Source organism: Chinchilla lanigera, unplaced genomic scaffold, assembly GCF_000276665.1.
Source record: "Chinchilla lanigera isolate Chin_1 unplaced genomic scaffold, ChiLan1.0 scaffold00132, whole genome shotgun sequence".
Lineage (NCBI taxonomy): Eukaryota > Metazoa > Chordata > Mammalia > Rodentia > Chinchillidae > Chinchilla > Chinchilla lanigera.
In genome coordinates this window covers 1,122,896-1,146,574 of record NW_004955533.1, presented here as the reverse complement: position 1 = coordinate 1,146,574, position 23,679 = coordinate 1,122,896, and the positions used below count along the sequence as shown (strand labels likewise).

The 23,679-nt window shown below is 49.4% G+C and overlaps 1 protein-coding gene across 1 annotated transcript in view; it reads right to left on the bottom strand.

Moving 5' to 3' along the window:
• The window catches only part of LOC102003692 (cytoplasmic FMR1-interacting protein 1), a gene marked incomplete in the record, with an annotated part of 145,395 nt that overhangs the window by 56,453 nt on the left and 65,263 nt on the right, over window positions 1–23,679 (bottom strand). The window contains 3 exon segments of the mRNA XM_013507676.1: window positions 23–100; window positions 1,266–1,355; window positions 1,430–1,578. Of these exon segments, the coding sequence (XP_013363130.1) occupies window positions 23–100; window positions 1,266–1,355; window positions 1,430–1,578 (317 nt within the window).

Below are 23,679 nucleotides of genomic sequence, written 5' to 3'. Positions count from 1 at the left end.
CGGGGTGGGCGGGGCCGCGCACCTGTGGGATGGCCCGCGAGCAGCTCCTCCAGGTGTACAGCATGACCGCGTACTCTTGGCCCTCCTCCAGCATCTCGTTCTGCAAAGCACACGGGGCGATCACAGGCGGGAAGCGGGCAGAGGAGACACCAAGTTGCTGGAGTGTGGACCAAGTGCCGCAGCCTACTGTGCCTCTCCCTCTCGTGCCCTGACGCCTCCACGCCACACGACACCTGCTAGGAAGCCGGAGGTGCTGCGGGGGCACCTCAGCGGCCACGCACACCCCCAGGGCCTCTGCGGGCTGGGACAGGAGGCGGCGGGGGAGCACAGGTCAGCGCTTGAACGCGGCTGCAGGCAGATCTGAGGCTGCAGGCCTGGGGCGGATGCCTGGGCCACAGCCGCTGACAGCATCCAGGCCCCCTGGCCACACCGGCCTTCAGACTCAGAGCCCCAGGGGCGAGAAGCGATCCCAGCGCGCTTAAAATCTAGGGAGAGTAATCAGCGCAGACGACTGTCGTTGACTGTCGCTGATTTTAAAAACTTCACTTATGTCCTATTCTTTCCCTCGGAAAATATGGTTTAAAAATCACACTGATGTTCTTTAAAATGTCACCTGCCTCTGCCAGTGTTTCTAAGTTGCTTTAAAGTAATCACAGACTCTCACCCTGTAACTTCGTCTGCTAGAAAGATGGTAAGGATTACTACAGAAAGGGAGGAACTAAGGAAAAGCACCGGAACAGCTGAACTGCAGACAGTAACCAAATGGACCACACAGAGTTAGATTACTTTCTCTAGCACATTTTCACAACGTGAGGATGCTGGCGAAATCATTACAATACACAGTTGGGTTTTTTTTTGTTGTTTTTTTCTGTTACTGGGAATCGAACTCACGACCTTGCGCTTGCCAGGCAGGCGCTGTGCCGCTGAGCTAAATTCCCAGCCCCTACCATACATGACTGTAACAACGCAACTCACTTGGACCCCTCACCCTCCGTGAGTGCACCTTGGCCCCAGGGTGCGGGGGCAGAACCACACGGACCTGAAGAGTCACCTTCAGAGCGCGGGCCTCTGTTTTCTCTGGGCCACAAATAGTACGAAATTTTCAGAAGAAGCACGCGTCCCTTTTAAGTAAGAGGACCGAAGCCAGGTGCGTGAGGGAGCACGCCACTCGCCGTTCCTTCTCCTTACTGCACAAGCAGGGTGACCCCGACAGCCGTGCCACTCAACCGTGCCCCTCCCAGCAGCGAGGACCCGGGCAGCCTTACCATGCTGGAGTGGACGGTCGCCTGCTCGATGTACCGGGCAATCCCAGTGACAAACGCATTTCTGTCTTCAAAGTTCGTGTTGAAGTTCGGCTGAAGGGAAGAGAAATGCCATCGCCGTGAGGTCGGAGCCCTGCCGCGCCCAGGCCCTGCCACCCGGAACCCACCTGGTAGAGCAGTGACGATGGCGGGGGCTCGATGCAGGGCTGCTGGTCCGGCAGGGGCAGCTCCTCCAGGAGGTCCACGTTGGACAGGGCGTCCTCCAGCGTCACCTGGGCCGCCATGCTGGGACAGGATGGGACACAAAGCCACTGTGCTATGAGGAAGCCAGACAGGTTTCTGAGGAGGGGGTCCCGGACTCCTGGCCCCCTTCCCTTCTGCCAAGGGCCCTGGGTGTGACTGATTCAATTATGGCCAAGTCCTCGGGGTAAGGTTGAAGCCAGGAGATGCGGAAGTTAAACAGGTAGGGCACAGGTCCTGAATAGGTAATGTAAACTAAACTAAAGGTCGGGGCCTGAGTGAGTTAGCACAGCAAAAGGACTGAGTGAGTGAGTTACCCAAGTGACTTAGTTACCAAAATGAAACAGGACCCTAACCAGATGGGAGACCCTGGAGGAAGTAAGATGCAAAGGAAGCAGTAAGCACCTGCCGGCTCCAAGGCTTACCTGAAGCAGCAGCGTGCCTGCTTTCTGTCAGGTACACGGTACCAAACACTATATAAAGACCCCAGAGTCTGAACCTCCTCTGCGCCCGCCTTAGGGAACACCCTTACAGCTAGCAGACAGCTTTTCTTTTATTCTTTCTACTAAACATGCACTTGGCCATTCCTCATTGCTTGCTGCTTGCTGTTTTGTAGACTTCATTCTTCCTTGCCCCAGAACAAGGACCGAAGAGCCAGAGGGGTCCAGTTACAACGTGCCTCCCCAGGAGCATGCGGGCCAGGAAGTGTCACAGCAGGATCTGCCCCATCCCCACTGCTCACAGCTGCCCGTGCCAGGGCTCTCTGGAGGGTCGGACACCCCCACCCCTCACTCCTCCAGTTGCGCTGGGAATTGAGAGGGGAAACACGAGGCTTTGTCCCGCTGAGGGCGGAGGAGCCACAAGGCAGGCTGGGAGCACAGGGAGGTGGACGGCCCACGAGGCCGCCGTCTGTGGCAGCTCAGCGGGCAGAGTCAGCACTCCACCCCCACTGCACCTGCTCTGACCAGCTGGACTTGAGGGGCAGGGCCACCAGGGCGGGGCACCGGAGACAGCCCAGCCCTGACCGCACTCGGGGTGGCCAGGCAGGACCCTGGAAGGGGAGCAGCAAGGGGGCCGAGGGTGCAAAGGGAAGAAGCCAGGTCACGTGGAGGCCCAGGGCTGGCTCGGTCAGTGAGCGTCAGGGCGGCTGGCCGGGAGCTAGGCAGGGAGGCCTCACAAAGCAGGAAAGTCCCGGGGCTGGGTGAAGGGGAACTTCCAGCCTATCACATGGTGTGATCCAATCCCCTTCAGGCCACAGACGACAGCCAGGGTGGCCGTGGTGGCGCTGGGGACAGATGCAACCCACGCTTCAGAGGCTGGGCGGAAAACACCTACGCCGACGCGCGCATGCGGAAGGTGGGCTACGTTCAAGCACGCTGTGGGCTTGTTATAGTAAGAACACCAACGTTCTCCTGTACTGGAGGAAGACCCGGGTCACCTGTCAGTGTCCCAAATGCCCAGCCCCACCCAAATCACTCAGCACACAACGCTCCAGGAATACCTCACCTCCTCCAGGAAAGACCATTCTGGAGGACAGCAACGCCAGCGCAACGCAGACGCTGCAATTATCTATATGACGTTAAGGCAGCTACCCTGAAATGTCCTATAAATAACTGTAACACTTCCAAGTCAGAAGAAAAAGCTGAAAGTCAGCAAAACACAAACAAAAATACCAAGAAGAGCCAAATGGAAATCTCAGAACTAAAGACACAATAGAGAAAATCGGAAACACCTACAGGAGCTCAAGAGCAGGGGAGAGGTTCGGCGAACTTGAAAATAAAGCAACATAAATGATCTAACCTGAATACCAAGGACGAAAAAGGCGTGAAAACAAAAACACAAGAGCTCAGGGAGCTTCGGGGCAAGTGCAAGGCTCGTGTGTGCCAGGAGGAGGAAGAGCAGCAGAAATAACTGAGAACCCCCAAACTTGGGGACTTTTGTTTACAGATACAAGGAACTCTCTTGATCCTAAATAAAATAAACCCACACTCGCTTCAGCAGCTAAAATACACCATATAAATATACCAAAATATACGAAACAAACCCCAGGAGGAACAGTTGGAATAACCGAACTTCCCCCAGGAAGCAGCAGCAGGAGTGGAGCCCGAGGCTTCACGCATGCTAAAACACACACAGCACCGCCGCAGCCTGGCCCCACCGGAGCCCAGCGTCCAGCTCTGCGCACACCCTTCGGACGGTGCTGGAGCGAGGCCGTCCGGCCAAGGGAGTGAAGACCGCTCGGCCGCAGGCTGAGGGCGGCTCTTCAGGTGGCAGGGAAGTGACAGTGGGCAGCTCTGGGACACGAAGAGCGAAGTGAAGGCTGCAGAAAGGGCGGAGTGAGTGGCCTGGACTTTGTTCTGCAATCCTTCACGCAGCTCAGTGAAGGGAAGCAAAAATACAGCACGGTCCGAGGGATGTCCCGCCCATAAAAATCCCGAGTCACACCCAGCTCCTATGTATGTACAGCTGTAAATGTGGGTCTCCGCGGTCTCTCGGTGGTCGCCGGGAGAAAACGGCAAGAGGATTTAGAAAATAAAGACAAGAGACGATAGCGGGGGTCAGGTGGCATTACCTCCTGCCTGATGAACAGGAGGACTGACTTCAGCAGTAGGGGTGGTTATTTTATAGTCTTGCAAAAGTAGTATCATGAGAGATAACGTTGCCTAGCGACTAAGACTGAGACTGTAATTGTCCGAGCAGGGTACTTTTTTCAATACTGAGGTAGCCTGACTGCCCGAGGCACTCTGGCTCTGTCCCACCCTCACACACAGGACCAACAACCAGCTCCAGCAGCTCCCAACATGTAAATATTTACGTATGTAATTAAATTATATAAACCTAAGACAGCCAGCATTAAAGGGAGAAGCAAACTTTTATGGTGCTAAGACTTCTACCTTCATGCCGGGGAAGTAGCTCAGTGGCACAGTGGCTGCCTGGCAAGCGTGAGGTCCTGAGTTCGAGCCCCATACCAAAAAAAAAACAATTTCTACCTTCTCTAGAAGTACTGAAATTGTGCTCCTCATTAAACTGTGAAAAGCTAATCAGCACATTTTGTGATCCTCACAGCAGTTACAAAAGAAAGCTACATGAAGAAAAATAGGTAAGTTTTAAATAGATAATTTGGAAAAAATTAAAATGGGATACTGTGAATTGTTCAAATTCACAGTAGAAGAAGGTGGGAAGGGGCCCAGTGTGGCTTGGGGCAAGCACAAGCTCAGCATGCCGGGGCCTGAGGGTGGCCACCGGCAGCAAAAGAGGGTCCAAAAGGCAGGACAGGAAGTAGTAATGAAGAGGGATCAAGTAAAACAGACCTCAAACATGTCAGCAATGAGATTAATTATAATCTAAAAACACCAATTAAAGACAGAGTGTCAGAATGGTAACAAATACCAACCCTCCCAGGCATGGTGATACACGCCCAAATCCCAGCTACTCTGGAGGTGACGCAGGAGGACTGAAGTTCAAAGCTGGCCTGGGCAGCTCAGCAAGACCCTGTCTCAAAGTAAAATACAAAAAGGGTTGGGGGTACAGCTCAGTGGTAGAAATGGTATGGGTCAATCTCAGGTACCACATATACACAAATCATAAAATTAAAGTCAAACTTTTAAAAGGTTTAAGTGTTTAAATCCCAACCCAACTAACTGTATCACATTCATCAAAAATTCACCTCAAACAGAAGCAGAGAGGCTGGAAATAGAGGGGAAATGATCAATCAACCAGGCACACACTAGTCAAAGGTGCTGCACCTGCAGATTTCAGGGATAGCAGGCCCATTACAGAATGACCGTGGGGTCCACACCCCTAGCACAAGAACCTGGAATGCACCTGCTCCTGGCCACGGTGCTTCCAAGGACACAGTCCAAAGGAGAAACAAACGTATGGATGCAGCCGCAGAAGTGGGCAGCTCCAGGGGAACTGCTGGAACTCAGGTCTCGCTGTGTAGTTTGGGCTGGCCTTGAGCTCACTATGTAGCCCAGGCTGGAGCTGAACTTGCAGCGATCCTCCTGCCTCAGCCTAACTGGGATTACAGGCGGGTGCTACCACACCCCACCAGCAGAGACTTTAAAGGGGGAAGCTAGACATTTCCCCTTCTATCATCACAACTTCCTGTCTCACAAGTCAAGAAAACAGCACAGGACAGCAGAGCATACAGCAGCCCTGGACGCCCAGACCGGGTCACTGCCGCGCAGAGCTGACCTGGGAAAACCCCCAGGGCCCATGCAGGAGCCTGGAGACTGACGGTGCCCCTGGGGCACGGGATGCAGGGATGGCCCAGCCCTGCACGCACCTGCAGATCCCGCGCTAAGCTGCACCCTCGCCCCCACCAAGAAACAAGAGCTGGGCAGGCGTGGTGGCGCACACCTGTCCCCAGCACTTGGGCGGCTGAGGCAGGAGGATCACTATGAGTTTGAGGCCAACATGGGCTACAAAGTGAGTTCAAGGGCAGCCTAAACTATACAGTAAAACCCCATCTCCAATAAAAGAGAGAGAAGAGGGTTGTAGGGAAAACTGTAAGCTCACGGACTGTGATTCGTAGGAGTGACACATTCACATCACAGCCAAGGAAAACCCCAACTTACTGCAAACCACTGCTTATGGATTTCTTGCTTTGTCTAAGAGTAGCAATGTTGCCAGGCGTGGTGACGCACACCTATGATCCCAGCGCTCAGGAGGCTGGGGCAGGAGGGTTGCCGTGAGTTTGAGGCCAGGTTGGGCTACATTGTGAGTTTAAGGCCAGCCTGAACTGCATGGCGAGACCCTGTCCCAAAAAACAGAAACTAACTAGAACGAAAATTTTAGAAATTTTAGAAAATTTTAGAAATAGCAGCACCATTTATGTGGCCACACAAACCATGGAATTCTGCTCAGCCTTTAAAGAGAAGGGAATTCTGACACTCGCTACAGCATGACTCCCCTAGAGGGCACTAGCTGAGTGAACCTAAAAAGGCAGAAAGGTGGTTTCTGTATTTTCTTTTGAAAACGGGATTTTACTATGTTGTCCAGGCTAGCCTAAAACTCCTAGGTTTAAGCGACCTACCGCCACAAGCCCTCAGCAGCGGGAGGTGCCACCTGGCCGACCTGGCAAAGTCCGCATGACTCCACCGGGATGGGGCTCCAAGACTCCTCGCGCAGGGACCGGGAGCTGCTGCCAGGGCGGGGGACTGGGGGTGGCGTCTCCTGGGGCAGCTTCAGCTGCGGAAGGTGGAGAGCATTCTGCAGTGGTGGTGGGATGGCTGCCTGGCAGTGTGAGTGTACTCAGAGCCACGGAACTGAACATCCAAAAACGGTTGAAATGGTAAACCTTATGTTGTATGTATCATATCACAATTCAGAAGTGATGGGTGAGAAATAGGGATCTTTACTGTGGATAAACCCCAGCACAGGTGGGAACTGAAGGATGCCCAGACAGCACAGTGCAGCAGAGGCCTGGTGAGGGGTCTAGTGTGACCTGGACCACCCCTAACACCTGGGTGTTAACCGCCTGGTCCCCAGCCAGGCACTAAGGGGAGGCAGTGGACCCTGCAGAGGCAGGGCGAAGCGGGAGGAAGTGAGACCCCAGGACCGGCATCCAACCTCAGCCCTTTCCTGGCTCTCTGCTTCTGTAACGAGGCAAGCAGCCTGCTCCATCATGCACTGCCCCCCGTGACGCGCCGCCTCCCCACAGGTCCAAAAGCCAGGAGTCAAGCAGCTACAGACTGACCCCGCTGAGGCCGAGTCAGAACCACCCCCTCCACAAGATGATTATCTTGGGTAATTTGGTACAGTAACAGCTGCCTAACACGCAGTGCTCTAAGTGAAACAGTTTAGAACAGGTCAGCAAACCACGCGCCTGGCTACCCTGTGTCCTGTAGCCTCTACTTGAAATATTGAGTAAATCAGATATTAAACCCTCTCGGTCTCTCCTACCCGTGAAGGAGCTCATCGTGGCTTCACACGTTTACCAAGTCCAGGTCCTAATTAAGTAAATGACTGTCCATGGAGTAGAAGTCAAGCAGTTTTTGTTACAGTCGTGTCCCATAGTAACGTTGTGACCAGTGGGCCGACTAAGACGGTGGCTCCGGGAGGGTAAAGGAGCCGACGGACCCCTGCTGCGTCCCAGCACCACAGCCACGGTGCCATCAGAGCCTGGCCAACACCCACGCGCTTGTGGAGACGCAGGTGCAAACACGCCGACCGTGCATCGCGCACAATTATGCGTTGCGCGTAATGCTTGAAAATAAGCGGCTGTTACTGCCCATGTACTTGATACGTGATTTTTATCGCTGTTCTGAGATGTACCTCTGCTTACAAAGTAAAAGTATATTGTCAAAGTAGGCACGTGACCCAGGCGGCGTTGGCCCCTTGCGTCCACCGCACCCACCCCCTGCTTACACCCACATCCCTGCTGACGGCTCCACCTCCACCACCCAGGCCTGTGAAGCAGCTCCGCCACATCAACACCACTTCCCAGCACCTCTCCTGTCCTCGAGCAGCACACACTGCAGTAACATACTGGCTACAGGCCTATTAATAAATATCGGCCTTCAGGGCTGCGAACCAGATAGGCGGGAGAACACAGAGTGTGAGTGAAAGAGGGTGCAGCCGGCTCAGATCCCAAGTGGGGCACAGATCGAGCCCAGGGCCTGGAAGCCAGGCATCGGTCTTTGCAGCTTCAGCGGCCAGCTGCTATGTGTGTGGCTTCCCAGTCACAGGGGCACCTGCTCTGAGAAGTCCAAGGAGGCCAACCCAAGCCAGGAGCTGAAGACAAAGTGAGGTAGGTCGAGGGCCAGGGCCAAGCTGGCCCAGCCTAGATAAACAGGGAGGGACCACAGGAGGCGGCATCAGAGACTCCTGGCGGTGGCGGGTACATCTAAGAACGGCTGAATGAGGCCAGGTCTTTTCACAGGAATGAAAGCAGGGGTCTCTGCATCTGTTATAGAAACTGCCAGGGCAGCTCAACACGAAGGTCACAAAATGTGGTGGCGCACGCCTGTAATCCCAGTACTTGGGAGGCTGAGGCAGGATTGTTTCGAGTTCAAGACCAGCCTGGGCTACATAGTGAGACCCTGTCTCAAAAAGACAAAAAAAAAAAAAAAAAAAAAAGTGGTGAAGCCACATTCTGGAAAATGCAGAACTGAAGGCACCTGTGCCTCGCCTGTACGTTGGATGCTAACCTGTAAGCCGATCTGGTCCTCTCCAAAGAGAGTGCTTCCTTAGGAAGACGGTTTTTCCCTGCATTTCCAAACTACTCATATAGTTTAAATCTGAAAGTAGTTCGCCTACCTGCATAACTCAGCAAAGACAGGCTACAGAATGTTCCTGCTGACATGCAAGGGGGGAGCTGATTTTCTTCCTCCTCTACACGCAAATAACCGTACTTCTCAGAAAAGTACCAGCTTCCAATATTTTTGTGCAATCTGTTCACACGTAAAAAAATCCGGTCTGGACAAAAGCATACTTTTTGACCTGTTCCTCTCTCTCCCATACTTTGAACGGCCAAGCATGGGACAGAGCCATATTACGCAGGGGCGCACAGCCACCTCCTGGAGACAGCTGGTGTGACCAGCTGGGCAAAGCCTTATAATTAAAAGCCAAAACTGTGATTTCTAGCCCAGTTCTGTACTACTGAATAAATCCACTTTTATGCACAAAAGCTTCAAATTTCATTCTCAAAACCAGCAACTCAAAGCCAGCTTAAAGAACGGCTTTATCAACAGAGGAAGAAGCAAGCTGGCTTGCACGGTCAGAGTAACAAGGCACTGAAGCTTGAACGGAGTGTGCTGAGGAACTTGGCGACTCTGAGAGGCAGTGCCCACGCACGGCATGGCCTTAACCCTTCGCCCTCAGTCTGCAGCCCCTGCGCCGAGAATCAGGGTCTCCCAGGAAGGGGGCCGAGCCTCCTCCCACTGCCACAGCAGCCTGACCACCCCCGGGGACACAGACTCACTCCTGCCACCTCCTCTTCTGCTCCTGCTAGCTGTGCAGAACACAGCCTGGGCCATGTCGCGCTCCTGCTTAAACACAGCGGGGGCTCTCTCTCGCCGACAGCTGTGTTTTCCAAACCTTGTTCCGTGGGATCCTGAGGTGCCTCACAAGGCCAAGCAAAAATTACTCTGTCTTTACTTATTTTTGATACTGGGACAGCGTCCAAGGGTTTGCATGAAAGAAGTATTCTAATGCTAAAACAAATAAAGAAGCAAACAAATATCAGCACAAGGCAGGGAAGAAGTCTAGGCTGCCCACAGCAGACCCCGCCAAGGAGGGGACTCTGTGGTGCTTACAACTCTCACTTTCCCAAGGGGTCCCCCAGGAAAACGAAAATGCTAACAATCCTCCCTGCAACCCCCAGGCTGGCCCTGCCACAGAAGCGGACTGGTGTCCCCACTTGACAGATGCCTGGCTGGGCAGCGTCCTCACCGGCGGGGTCGGTTGTTTTTTGCTACAGTGGAGGACTCAGAAGACGGCACGATGTCTGTACTAACTGCAGTTTCTTAATGCCGGATCATCAGTCACAGAGACTCCGACGCACTTTCAAAGACACACAGAGAAAATAACCAAGTTCCCAGTTCCGTTTTCTCTTCCTCGATGGTTGCTGCTGCTGGGGGGGCAGGGACCCGGCAGGAGATGCCCCCAACCTCCAGACAGCCCGTGCGGCATTCCCCACTCACGGACACAGATGCTGAGTCTGGAGCGGCCAAGGAGACAGGCCGTCAGCAGAGCAGTCACTGCCTCCTCCGCACGGCTCTCCAGCACCCAGGGGCTCCATGCTCCCTACCCACGCCAAAGGGGTATGGCCTGGGTCAGCCCAAGTGGCAGCTCCCAACACAGTGAGGCAGGTGCTCCATGCGGGAGGCCATGTACACGCTCACGCACCTGGCACCAGCTCAGTGACTGCTTGGCACTGCGGCTGGGGTTCCCAACGTCCCCAGCCCTGCTGCTCAGGAGGGAGGGCACTCTCCCATCGTGACACTACACACCCGACAGCTGTGCATCTGTTGGACCCTGTGGTGAGCACTGAGGAACAGGTTCCACAGGCAGTGGAGCCCCAGGCACCCACCTCTCACACCACCCCCTGGGAGCTCCTAGAGCAGAGGAAGTTGCTGGACGTGAACCGGGGACACGGCCCCGGGTACGTATGCCTCCCACCACCCCTTTCTTCCTCTCGGACCCAGGAAGCACCCACCTCCCACCCACCAAGGTCTGCTGCAGTCTTTCCTCTGCCCACAACCTCTTCCCTCTCTCTACGTGGCTATGAGGACTCCAGACATCCACGGACCTGGGCCAGCTTCCACCCAGGACCATCCGAGCTCAGCGTGGCATCCAGCCTGAGGCCAGGTCGATGACACTGGCCGCTTCTCCAGCTCCAACAAAGATCCTGCCGTCAGACGACCTGGTTTGGGACCATCGGGATCAACCTGATCTCCTCCCTCTGAGCACTTAGCTCCTCACCGCAGGGTGGCCTAGGCGACACTGGGATCTGGCAGGAGACGCACCCCCCAGGCTATGAACCAAGAGGCAGACACAGAGGAGAAGGGTTTTCCTGGTGAACCTGAATTCTGACACCCAGGCCATTTGGCCCAGCACCAGCGGAACAGAAGCAGAGGAAGTTCTTTCACTGACATCTCGAGAACCTTCCCCAGCCTGATAGCAATCCCTCCCGTCCAGGCGCCCGAGGACCCGGATGCCCTCCCGCCTTGGCCTACAGGCCACAGAAGCCCAGCCTGACCGCCGCAGGCAGGGAAGCTCAGCGTGTGCGCTCGGGTCACTCTCCAGGCAGCACATCCAGGGAGGGTTCTCAGATCACACACCTCCCTTTCAGGCTGCAGGCGGACTCAGGCCAGGCCCCCTCCCCCAGGCAGGCACAGCCGCAGGACTTCCCTCAGCGCGCAGGGTGTCTTCAGCCTCAAGTGTAACACACAAAACAGCATCCAGACTGGGAGAAAATATTCACCAACTGCACCTGACAAGAGGTTGTTATCCAGAGAGCACAAGGGACTTCAAACAGCTCAAGAGGAGAAAAGCAAACAGTCCAACTTAAAAATGGGCACAAGACTTATTTCTCAAAAGATGTACACATGGCCCACAGGCAATGCAGCAATCTCCAGGGAAGCACCGTCCCCCGGGAGAGACTGCTGCCGATCAGAAACACAAGCTGCAGGGACGGGGAGCGGGGGAGCCTCACAGGCTGTGGGTGGGAAACAAACTGGCTGGGTCTCACGGAAAACAACATGGAGGTGCCTCAAACTCTGAAAACAGAACACCCGGGACCCAAGACTTCTACGAGGTGCTGCTCACCGCAGCAAGGACCCAGGAGCACACCGAGAGGCGCCCTCACAGCACCGCGTGCGGCACCTTCACCATGAATGTTCTTTCGATCGCATTTCTCCCATTGTCGCCGACACTAAGTTCGTCCCACGCGGTGACCAGTTCCCCCCTTCGGCGGCTGCTCTGCAACCTTTTTGTTTGGTGGGCTGCGTCTCACCTCTTCACAGGGGCGTGCACCACGCCCGCGGCGCTAAGGGATCAAGGCTTTGGCAGGGCTGCTGCGAAACGTGTTCCAGGCCAGGCGCCTTGCTTTTTCATTTCACGTCCTTTCCACTTTGCATTTTCTGGTGTTAGGGATTGAACCCAGGGCCTCGGAGGCACGGTTTTACCACACTGAACATTTCAGCCTTTCCCTCTGGAATTTCCTCTTTCGCTTCTAAATTTACCAAGTAGGAAGGGCTCTGCCAGCCAGGCCCAGGACAGGAAGTGGTTTCTAATCATAGCCCCCAGCTCAGCAAAAGCCAAAGTACTGGGAGAGACAACTAGGGCAACCCAGAGAATCGACTCAGAAGTGCTACCGCGACCGGTACAGTTAGAAATTTTCTTGGCAGTGCTGGGGATGAACCCAGGGCCTCTCACCTATGCTTTTCCACTAAGAATGTGTCTCACTGGGCCTCAGACAGACAGTAATTCTTGCAGTCTGACGTGCTCTCAAGTGACTGTAACTGGCTGCATTTAGTAATATCAAGGACACGTGAACCCCTTTCCACAGCAGAAGCTGGATTCCTGCTTGTGATTCCAGCACGACATCCACCCCTGCTTTCTCTGTGTAAGTTGTATCTCATCAGTACATACTGGTTTTTTGTTTGATTTGTTTTTGTTTGAGACAAGGTCTCACTGTGCTGCCCAGGCTTGTCCTTGAACTTTTTTTTCTTTTTTTTTTTTTTTTGAAACAGGGTTTCACTATGTAGTCCAGGCTGGCCTTGAACTTACTATGTAGCCCAGGCTGGCCTTGAACTCATGGCAATCCTCCTGCTTCAGCCTCCTGAGTGACTGGGCCCATATGTATGCATTACCATGCCTGGCTCCTGTACACAGCTTTACAAGGTACTTTAGAAGTTCGGTCTTCATAAAGGATACCGTGCTACAGAGACAGTCGTTTCACCTGTACCAGAGACCAGGGCACGGCCCCTACTCCTGGCGAAGGAGGCCAGCGGTGAGAATGCTCCCTGCTCAGCGGTCAGCTGGCTTCCAAAAGCAAGGACACCACCTCACCTTCCACAGGCCCGCGCAATAAGCACCCAGCCAACTTGTGGGAGGAGGCAATTCTCTAAAAGGCAAATTACCAAACTACAAAGTAAAAAGTACCTCCCCCGATGGCTATGCTCCAACCTGGAAGGCCAGAGCACCCATTTTTGGTCAATCCTGGTCTAGGTGTTGCCATGGAGGTGGGTTCTCGAAGAGATTAGCAGTGCAGTCTATAGACTGAGCGAAGACGATCACCCGCCACAGTCCAGGGCCTCTCATCCATAAGCCAAAGGTCTGGGAGAAGGAAAGACTCAAGTCCAGCAAGAGGGAGTGTTGCCTCCACACAGCTCAGGGCTCGGCCGCAACATCATCTCTACCCACCCAGGGCTCCCAGCCCATTGGCTTGCGCTGCACGATCTGCACTTGTGAGCCTCTACAACCAAGCACGTGTGCACCCCTATGGAGTCTATCTATTAGACAAGGTGAAATCAGGCCAGAGCCGCTATGCTTAGGTCTTTACTTGTGGCCACTGGTTATCCAGATAGGATGTGTGTGTGTGTGCGCGCATGCATGCATCACAGAGTAATACCATATGTTATATAATGTATACTGAAGAAATAAGTACGCTTCCCAATACATATTTTATACTATATTTAAGTACAATTCACAACGTGTGTGTATAGATCTGTACACTATATATACACAAGACACTATGAATACACTTGGCACTGTATATGCGATATGTACTGTAGGTAGCATATATAAGTACATTTCCATACATGTATTTGTTGTTGTTGTTACTGTGGAGAACCTTAACACTCCGGCACTACCACCCCCACGCCCTGCATCAGAACAAAAAGAAAACACAACCTGTGCGCCCAAAACCCTTATCAACATGGACTGCAGGACAGAAATGAAGTGATCCACGCCTGTGAAATGCTCAGACACAAGCAGGCTCCCCTGTGATCAGTGGGCTCTCACATGGTCAGCAGGTTCCTATGTGGTCAGTGGGCTCCCACGTGGTCAGCAATCTTGGGGAAGCTCACCCTGGAGAGCCAACAGTCGAGGTGGTATTAAAGTCCATCACTTTTGTGGAGATCGACCCTCTGGGCAGGGTCTATGGAATCAAGAGAAAATTCTCTAAAATGGAACTGCCTGGTGAGATGCAACTCTGCAGTGGAGTGCTCGCCTAGCGTGTGTAAGGCCTTGGGCTCGGTCCTCCCATCCCAACCACACACAGGTGCACAAGGCGGGGAGTGCTAGGTCAAGCCTGGGCAGCGGCTCAAGAACAACACAGATCCTCACACCACTTGAACTTGAGGTAATGGGCTCCTTCAGACCACAGCGTGCCTCCCCTGCGAGTTTCAGGGGAGATCAGCACTTGTCTGCGCTGTTCTGGCCGGGACAGCGTGGGCACAAGGAATGACCATAGGTCTGAGCATATTCAAGACACGGAGTCAGGTGCTGAGGTGGAACTTGTTACTTTCTGAGCACTGGTTTTTCTCCCCTATGGAGCAAAATTCCTCTGTGTGTCCTGGGGAAAGCAAAGAACAGGGCACAACTTCGGCCACTAGAGAACCCGAATATCACTACAAATCCCAAATATCCTGGTGTCAACATCACAGTAGTGCTCAACTGTCTACACTTGTGTTATTCCCAATTTAAAAACCTAGAAGCCATAGTCCACGCCCTCCCTCTCCGTTCCCACGGCCAGGCATCGGGGAGAGGCAGTCATGACATAGCTGGCACCTGGGACAATGAACAAGGAGTATCTGCTGCACAGCACAAACACACCAGGCTCAGAACCACAACACAGGCAGAAAGGAACACCCCTTATTTTCTTCAGACTGTTCTCTGAGAGAACTTTAATGCAAAAAAAAAAAAAAAAAATCATAAAAATGCAAATCTTTTCCTTGGAATGATATGGAGTCTATCTATTAGACAAGGTGAAATCAGGCCAGAGCCGCTATGCTTAGGTCTTTACTTGTGGCCACTGGTTATCCAGATAGGATATAACACAACAAAAAGTACAATGGCAGATATAAATCCTACTACATGCCTGTTCACATTAAATATAGATGGACAAGATTCATACCAAAGGCAGAGATTTAGAGAATAGATTAAAAAAACACGAATCAACTATATGCTGTCAAAGAGACATATATTTTAAATTCAAAGACACAAATGGGGTGAAACCAAAAGAATGGGGAAAGAATGTACCATGCAAACAGAAGCCAAGAGATTAGCAGTGATTATTAATAACAAATACTAGACCAAACAGACTTCAAGAGGAAACTTGACGACAAAGCTCCTGTCCAAACTGGGCTGGCATCTCACAAAGCTGAAGAATGAAATCAGGGACAAAGGAGAAGGTTAAAACGAGTGTTTGTTGCAAATGCAAGAGAGAAACCCCTCAACTGTCAGAGGAAGCTCGAGAAAGGCTTGCCGGAGTGGACTCTAGGCCTAGGGGCCTTTATATCCAGGTGTCCAGGTCTCTGGCCACAGTGTGTCAAGGTGGGGTTAGCCCACCGAGTGGGGTGTGGACTGTCTGTGCTCTCTTGCGACCTGCACAGAAACCATGCAGAGGTCATGCACAATCACCCCCTCTTTGGCCCTCAGGAATCCTGCTGGGTAATGAGGGAAAGTAGAGTAAAAGAGAGAAGAGGGTCAGTTACAGTGGTCACTTCTCCGTGTTAGCTTTTACATTTCTGAGCTTAGCAATCTCCACCTTCTGCGTTAACGCTTAGCCCTGGGTAGGTGCTGTTTTCTTCGCAAGACTGATGAGTGCAACTCCATCACAGGCGCTGTCCCTCCTTAGCTGCCTACTTGAAAGCTAAGTAGCTGAACTACCTCTTACAAGGGTCAGTTCAAAAATAATATGAAGATTGTGGAACTGAAATAGGCAGCAGCCAGGCATGGTGGCGCACGCCTGTAATCCCAGCACTCGGGAGCCTGAGGTGGGAAGACTGTTGTGAGTTCCAAGCCAGCCTGGGCAACAAAGTGAGCTCAAGGCCAGCCTGAACTGCATAGCGAGACCCTGTCTCAAAAAGACCAAAAAAGAAAGAAAGAAAGAAAGAAAGAAAGAAAGAAAGAAAGAAAGAAAAACAAAAAGGAAAGAAAGAAGAGAAAAGAAAAAGAAACAGGCAGCAGACCAGAGTCTTGCTGGAAGCTGGAATCAAGACAGTTGGAAAACAGCTACTCAGGAGAACCTCCAGGAAACAAGACATAGCCACCAGGAAAGCCGAAAATCATAGAAAAACAGAAGACAATGTAGAGAAAAGAATACAGCAACCCTGAATGCCAAGCCCAGCTCCTAGGGGGAAAGAAAGCCAACTCAGAAGCAAAGGTAAGCCCAGGAGGGCTGGCACCCCCAGCGATTAAAAAAAGAGAGAGAGACCAGCAGCGCTAGCCCCAGGAAAAACCCACAGCTGCTGCAAACGCAGATCCAAAGTGGGGATTTGTGCATGCACAAACTCTGAGTGCGTGCACTCCTCCCGCATGGCACGCTGGCTTGGAGAGGTCATCCCAGCAGCAGCGGCTGTGTCCTGGTGTAACCAGGAGGCACTCTGGGAGGAGGCTTCCTGCCTGGGACTGAGCTCCTCTGGGCGTCAGAAGTCACAAAACAACCACACTTCAGAATCCCTGGGGACCTCCTACCACAAGGACCGGGTGGGAGGCAGTTCCCAGAGACAGCAGCGAAGGCGGAAGGCGAGCTGTAGACTCCTGAGAAGTGTAAGCAGCCCTGGAGACACGGGTCAGCAGCACTGCCCTCTGTGCTAAGAGGCCAGGCCCACTGCAGTCGGTGTTATGAGGGGCTGGGCCTGACTGCAGTAGGACTGAGCCCAGGAGACGGCGTGGTTCCCCTTGCTACTCCTTTCTAGCACAGAGCTCCGTGGTCCGTTTACTTCCCCACCTGCCAGTGCGGCCAGGCGCATGTCTCTGCTTGGGCGTTTGAGCCCCTGGGTGGATGGACAGAGGGGGCTTTGGAGCCCTGAGCATCTCCCCAGCCCTCAGGCTGCAAAGACGGAGATCACAGTGGCTGGGTGCGGCATCCAAGGGCACACACATACACTAAAAACCTCTGGAGGAGCACAGCTTGGGCAGACAACACAGCACTGTCCAAGGGGCAAGAGTGCAGCGGAAGTCAGCACTCACACAGCGACAGGCTGCGGGGTGGGATGGAGCCTAAGCCCTGGCGGTGGGGTGCTGTGATGACAAGCCCGTGCCACTGCGCCTGGGTCACCCCCCCACTGTTATTATTACGTTATTATTTTTACTCTTAACCTTATTAATCTTCAGGCTCGTTCCTGCTTTCTTGCCTTTTGTGAATGTTGATGTAGTTGTCGCTTTTAAATGTTTTCATTGCACGTCAGTATGTGGTTTGTCATTTGTGCAGCCACCATGACTGAGGTTTACTTTCTCCCCTCCGAACGGTGCTTGGAGCCAAGTCCTCAAAAGAAGGCTGGACCCTAGAAGACCCCATGTGAAAGTGGAAGAGCATCCGTCCAAAAAGATGCACAAGCGTTAACACAGAAACAAAGGACGAAAAAACAAAGCAACAGGACTTTTCCCACTGTCCATCACTCCGCAGTAACCGAAGCCAGCACTGCAGCGGAAGAAATGCCAAAGAATTTGATACTGAGTTTTCAAAGGATGCATGATGTCAAAAAGGATACAGACAAATAGCTAAATGACTTAAGGAAGATAAGGAGGGATATGAAGAAGCAATTCGACAGAGACAGAGATTCTGAAGAAGAACCAAATAGAAACCTTGGAAATGAAAAGTGACTTACAAGTCAGATCAAAAGCTCAGTGGAAAGCTTCACCAATGGATTTTCATAAGACAGAATTTCAGGGCTGGAAGCCAAGGCTGAAGAATTAGCACACTCAGAAACTAATAAAGGAGTAAAAGTAAATCATGAACAAAACATCCAAGAACTTTGACACATGGTTAAAGGATCAAACTTAGAATTTTTTGGTATATAAAAAAAAAAATTTGGTATAGAAGACCGTACCAAGGTTCAGTCTAATGGCACAGACAATTTATTCAATGAAGTAACAACAGAAAACTTCCCAAAGCTTGGGAAACATATGGACATCAAAGTACAGGAAGCACTTAGAACCCCAAATGGGCATGACTAGAAAAGCAGCTCCCCGTATCACATTACAGCTAACATGTCAAGAGCACAGAACAAGGAAAAGATACTGAAAGCTGCCGGAGAGAAATGGCACATCACTTACGGAGGCAAGCCCACCAGAACTGCAGACTTCCCTGAAGGAACTGTACAGATGAGGAGGACATAAAAGGGTATATTTTAAGCCTTGAAAGAAAATAACTGCCAATTTAAGATTACTATATACAGAAAAGCTATCCTTCAAATTAAAGAAGAAATAAAGACCTTCCTGATAAGCATAAGCTAAAGAAATTCATGACCACTAAGCCAACACTGCAAAAGATACTTAAAGGATTCTTATACACAGATGACGAACAATAGTAAGTTACTGAGAACTGGAAAAGAATCAAATATGAGAAAAACGGCAAAACGACAGGAAGTAGTATATACCTGCCTATAACTCTGAATGTAAATGGTCTTACTTCTCCAATTAAAAGACACAAGATTGGCAGACTGGATTTAAAAAGGCCCCAATTCTTTGCTGCCTACAAGAAATGCACCTCACTAGCAAAGACATACAGACTGAAAGTAAACAATTCAAAGCAATATTCCATGCTAGTAGAACCCATAAACAAGCACAAGTAGCTATGCTCATCTGGCAATGCAGGCTTCAAACAAAATTTGTCAGATGAGACAAAGAAGGCTACTACACATTGGTAAAGGCAATAGTCCACCAAGAAGGTGTAACAGCTGTAAATACATACACATCAAATATTGGTGTGCCTAATTTCATAAAATATTACTCAACATAAAGCGACACATAGGCCCCAATACAATAGTGGGTGACTTTAATATTCTACTCTCACCAATAGACAGATACCCAGACAAAAAAATTAATGAAGCCACATTAGAGTTAAACTACATCAAAGATTAAATGAACAAAATATTCCATCCAATAACTACAGAATAGGCATTCTTCTCAGCGTCTCATGGAATGGTCTCCAAAATAGATCACATTTTGGGTCATAAGCAACCCTTAATGAATAAAAAAACTGAAATAATTTCTGGCAACTCACCATAATGGAATGAAATGAGAAATCAACAGCAAAAAGAAACTATTAAAAACTCTACTAAAAAACAAAAAACCTCTCCAAACACATGGAGATTGAACAATTTGCTTTTTGTTGATCAGTCATTGAAAAAAATCAAAGGGTGGGATTTAAAAATTCCGAGAATCAAATGAAAATGGAAATACAACATATTAGAATCTCTAGGATATAGCAAAGGTAGTTCTCAAGATGGATGTTTAAAGCTATGGCTGTCTAAAAAATCAGAATTGTGGGTCAGGGATATAGCTCAGTGGCACAGCGCCTGTCTGGCAAGCACAAGGTCCTGAGTTTGATTCCTAGTACCAAAAAAAAAAAAAAAAAAATCAATCAGAATTGCTGGGCATGGTGGCACAGACCTGTAATCCCAGCACTTAGGAGGCTGAGGTGGCATCACTGTGAGTTCAAGGCCAGCCTGGGCTACATAAAGAGTTAAAGGCCAGCCTGAACTGCATAGCAAGACCCTGTCTCAAAAAAAATCAGAAATCTCAAATAAATAATCTAAGGTCTTAGAAAAATAAGGACAAATCAAAACCAAACCAAAGCTGGGCGTGGTGGCGCACACGTGTAATCCCAGCACTCAGGAGGTTGAGACAGGAGGATCAGTGTGAGTTCGAGACCAGCCTGGGATACAAAGTGAGTTCAAGGCCAGCCTGAACTGCATAGCGAGACTCTGTCTCAAAAAGACAAAAACGACAAAAAACTAAAAACAAACAAACAAAACAAAAATAAATATTAGAGCTGAAATTAATGAAATACACTAACAGAACAATACTCAGGTTCAATGACACAAACAACTGGTTCTCTGAAAAGATTAAAGAGGATTGATAAGCCCTTAGCCAAACTAATCAAGAGAAAGAGAACTCAGATCAGTATAATTAGAAAGGAAAAAGGAGATGCTACAATAGATACCACTAAAACCCGGGGGCATTAGGGACTGCTTTGAAAACCTATAGCCTACTAAATTGGAGAATCAGAAGGAAATGGATAAATTTCCAGACACACGTGACCTACCAAAACTAAACCAAGGGGATATAGAAAACCTAAGCAAATCAGTAACAATGAGATGGAAGTAGTGAAAGTCTCCCAGCTGGGCTGGGCGTGGTGGCAAAGCCTGTAACCCCAGCACTCGGGAGGCTGAGGCAGAAGCATCACCATGAGTTAGAGGCAGCCTGGGCTACACAAGGGAGTTCAAGGTCAGCCTGAACTGACAGCGAGACCCTGCTTCACACCCCACCTCCCAAAAAAGTCTCCCAACAAAGAAAAGCCCAGCACCAGACAGGGTCACTGCTGACTTTCACCACAGTTTACAGAACACCAACGCTGCTCAAACTATTCCACAAAAAGGAAAGGAAGAAACACTTTCAAATTCATTCTATGAAGCCAACACCAGCCTGACACCCAACCCAGACAAGAACACAACAGAAAAAGAAACCTAGACCAGTATCTTTAACGAACACAGACGTGAAAATCCTTAATAGAATACAAACCAAATTCAACAACACATTAAAAAGATTGTACAACATGACCGAGTTGGTTTTGTTCAGGACTGCAAGCATGGTTTAACCTAAGCAAATCAATACACCACATAAACAGAATTAAGGATAAAAGTCAAGTGATATCTCAGTTGATACAGAAAAACACCTTTGAAAATATTCAATATCGCTTCATGATAAAAGCCCTGAAGGATCATACTGAATACAGTAAAGACCATATATGACAAACCCACAGCCATATCGTCTGATGGAGAAAAAACAAAAGCATGTCTTCTAAAATCAGAAATGAGGCAAGGATGTCCCCTTTCATCGCTTGTACTTAACATAGTACTTAAAATGTTAGGTAGAGCAAGTAAGCAAGAGAAAGAAATAAAAGGGATACAAGTAAAGGAAGAATTTAAATTATCCTTATTTGCAGATAAAACAATCCTATACTTAGAAGACCCCAAAAGTGCCACCAAAAAGATTTTTAGAGCTAATACAATAATTTAGCAAAGTAACAGGATATAAAGTCAACATTAAAATCAATAGCTTTTCTATATACCAACGAACTACCTGGGAAAGAAATTGGGGAAACAATTCTTCACAATAGCTTCAAAATACAAACTACTTAGGGATGAATCTAACCAAGAAAGGAGACAATGTCTACAAGAAAATGCAACACTTAAGAAAGAAACTGAAGACCCTACAGGACAGAAAGACCTCCCCTATTCACGGATCAACAGAATTAATATTGCTAATTAAAATGGCCATATTACCAAACATGGCCTACCTACGCAATGCAATTTCCATCAAAATACAGAACCAGAAAAAAAAGTATAAAATTCATACGGAAAAATAAAAACCCAGAACAGCAAAAACAACTCTAAGCAAAAAGGGCAAGGCTGGAGGCTTCACAATAGCTGATTTCAAATTATACTACAAACCATACTAACAAGAACAGCATGGTACTGGCACAAAAACAGACACACAGACCAATGGGACAGAGTAGAGGACACAGAGAAAAACCCACCCAGCTATAGGCATCTGATTCTGGACAAAGGAGCCAAAAATATACAGTGGGGAAAGACAGCCTCTTTAACAAACGGTGCTGGGAAAACTGGGTATGTGTATAAGAAGACGAAACGGGATCCCTGCCACACAGTACAAAAATCAACTGAAAATGGATATAGATCCACGACCTAACACTTCGAAACTGCTAAAAGAAAACACAGGGAAAACACTTGAAGCCACAGGTACAGGCAAAGCTTCCTGAATAGGAATTCCAATACGACAGGAAATAACAGCAAGAATCCACACCTGACACTGTACATCAACTGGGAAACTTTCTGTACAGCAGGAAAAGAACAGGGTAAAGAGAAAGCGTATAGAGTGGGAAAAGCACTTTGTAAGCTACTCTTTCGACAGAGGATTGAAGTCAAGGATATACGAAGAACTGAAAAAAATTAACACTGAAAGACCAAAATGGCCAATCAATAAATGGGCAAATGAATGGAACAGACAGAAATACAAATGGCCAATAAGCATGCGAAAAATGTTCACAATATCTAGCTACCAGAGACATGCAACAAATTAAAAATAATAGAAATTTAAAAGACATCCACCAACAGGTTTGCATCTAAGTCTTCACAGCACCCTTACTCATAACAGGCAAAAATAAAAACAAGCGATGGTTCGCTAGCTTGTGAACGGGCCCCCCAAAAAGTGACCCATCCCCAGAATAGAGGACAATTCAGCAATAAAAAGGAATGAACCACAGAGGCATGCTAACAGCTGCAAGGAGCTCTAAAACATGCTGAATGAAAGCAGCCACACGTACAGACCACATAGTGTAATGTCTTCGTTTTTGTCAAATGACCAGAAAAGGCTGACTTACAAGTATATCGTAGCTCACATGTATCCAGGGTGAGAAATTCACAGTAAGTGGTCACAGAGATCTTACAGGGGTCATGAATCTGATCTAAAAGTGGTTATAATGACAGCTGCACAACTTGCAAAACCTACTTTAAAAAAAATCACTGTACACTTGAAGTAGGTACACTTTACAAATTAGGTAATTATTCCTCAATAATGGTCTAAAGTTTTTCATTTAAAAATCACACTGGAAAAACAGACCCGAGGATCAGTGGAACAGATTAGAAGATACAGAAGCAACTCCAGACATATTCAGCCACCTTATCTTTGACAAAGATGCTAAACAGAGTCACCGGAAGAAAGACAGCCTCTTAATAAATGGTGCTGGAAAACCGGCTTTGCACATGCCAAAGGTTAAACCTAAACACGTATCTCTCACCATACACTAAACTAAAATCAAAATGCATCAGAGATCTAAATATTAAAACAAACATTAAATCTGCTGGAAGACAGAAGAGGTAAAACTCTTGAAGACACTGGTGTAGGAAAAGCCTTTATGAATAAAACCCTGATTGCACAGGAACTATCACAAAAAATCAACAACGGGGATCTCATCTTAGCTTTTGCACAGCAAGAGGAACCACCAACGGAGTGAAGAGACAACCCACAGTGTCGGAAAAATGTTTGCCAGCTGTTCCTCAGACAAAGGATTACTATTGAGAACATATAAAGACCTCAAAAAAAATGGACCTCAAAAATAAAGACCCAATCAAAAAATGGGTATCTGAGATGAAAACACACTTCTCAGGTGAAGAAATACAAATAGAAAATAAATATATGAAAAAATGTTCAACATCACTGGTCATTCGAGAGATGAAAATAAGAACAGCACTGAGATTCCATCTCACCCTGCAAAGAATGGCTATCATTAAGAGATCAACCAATAACGAATGCTGGAGGGGCTGTGGGGAAAAGGAACCCATCTCCACTGTTGGTGGGAGTGTAGACTGGTGCAACCACTGTGAAAATCAGCGTGGAGATTCCCCAGTAAACTAGGATTAGAGGTCCCATTTGACCCAGCTAGTCTCCTGCTGGGTATCTTCCCAGAAGAATT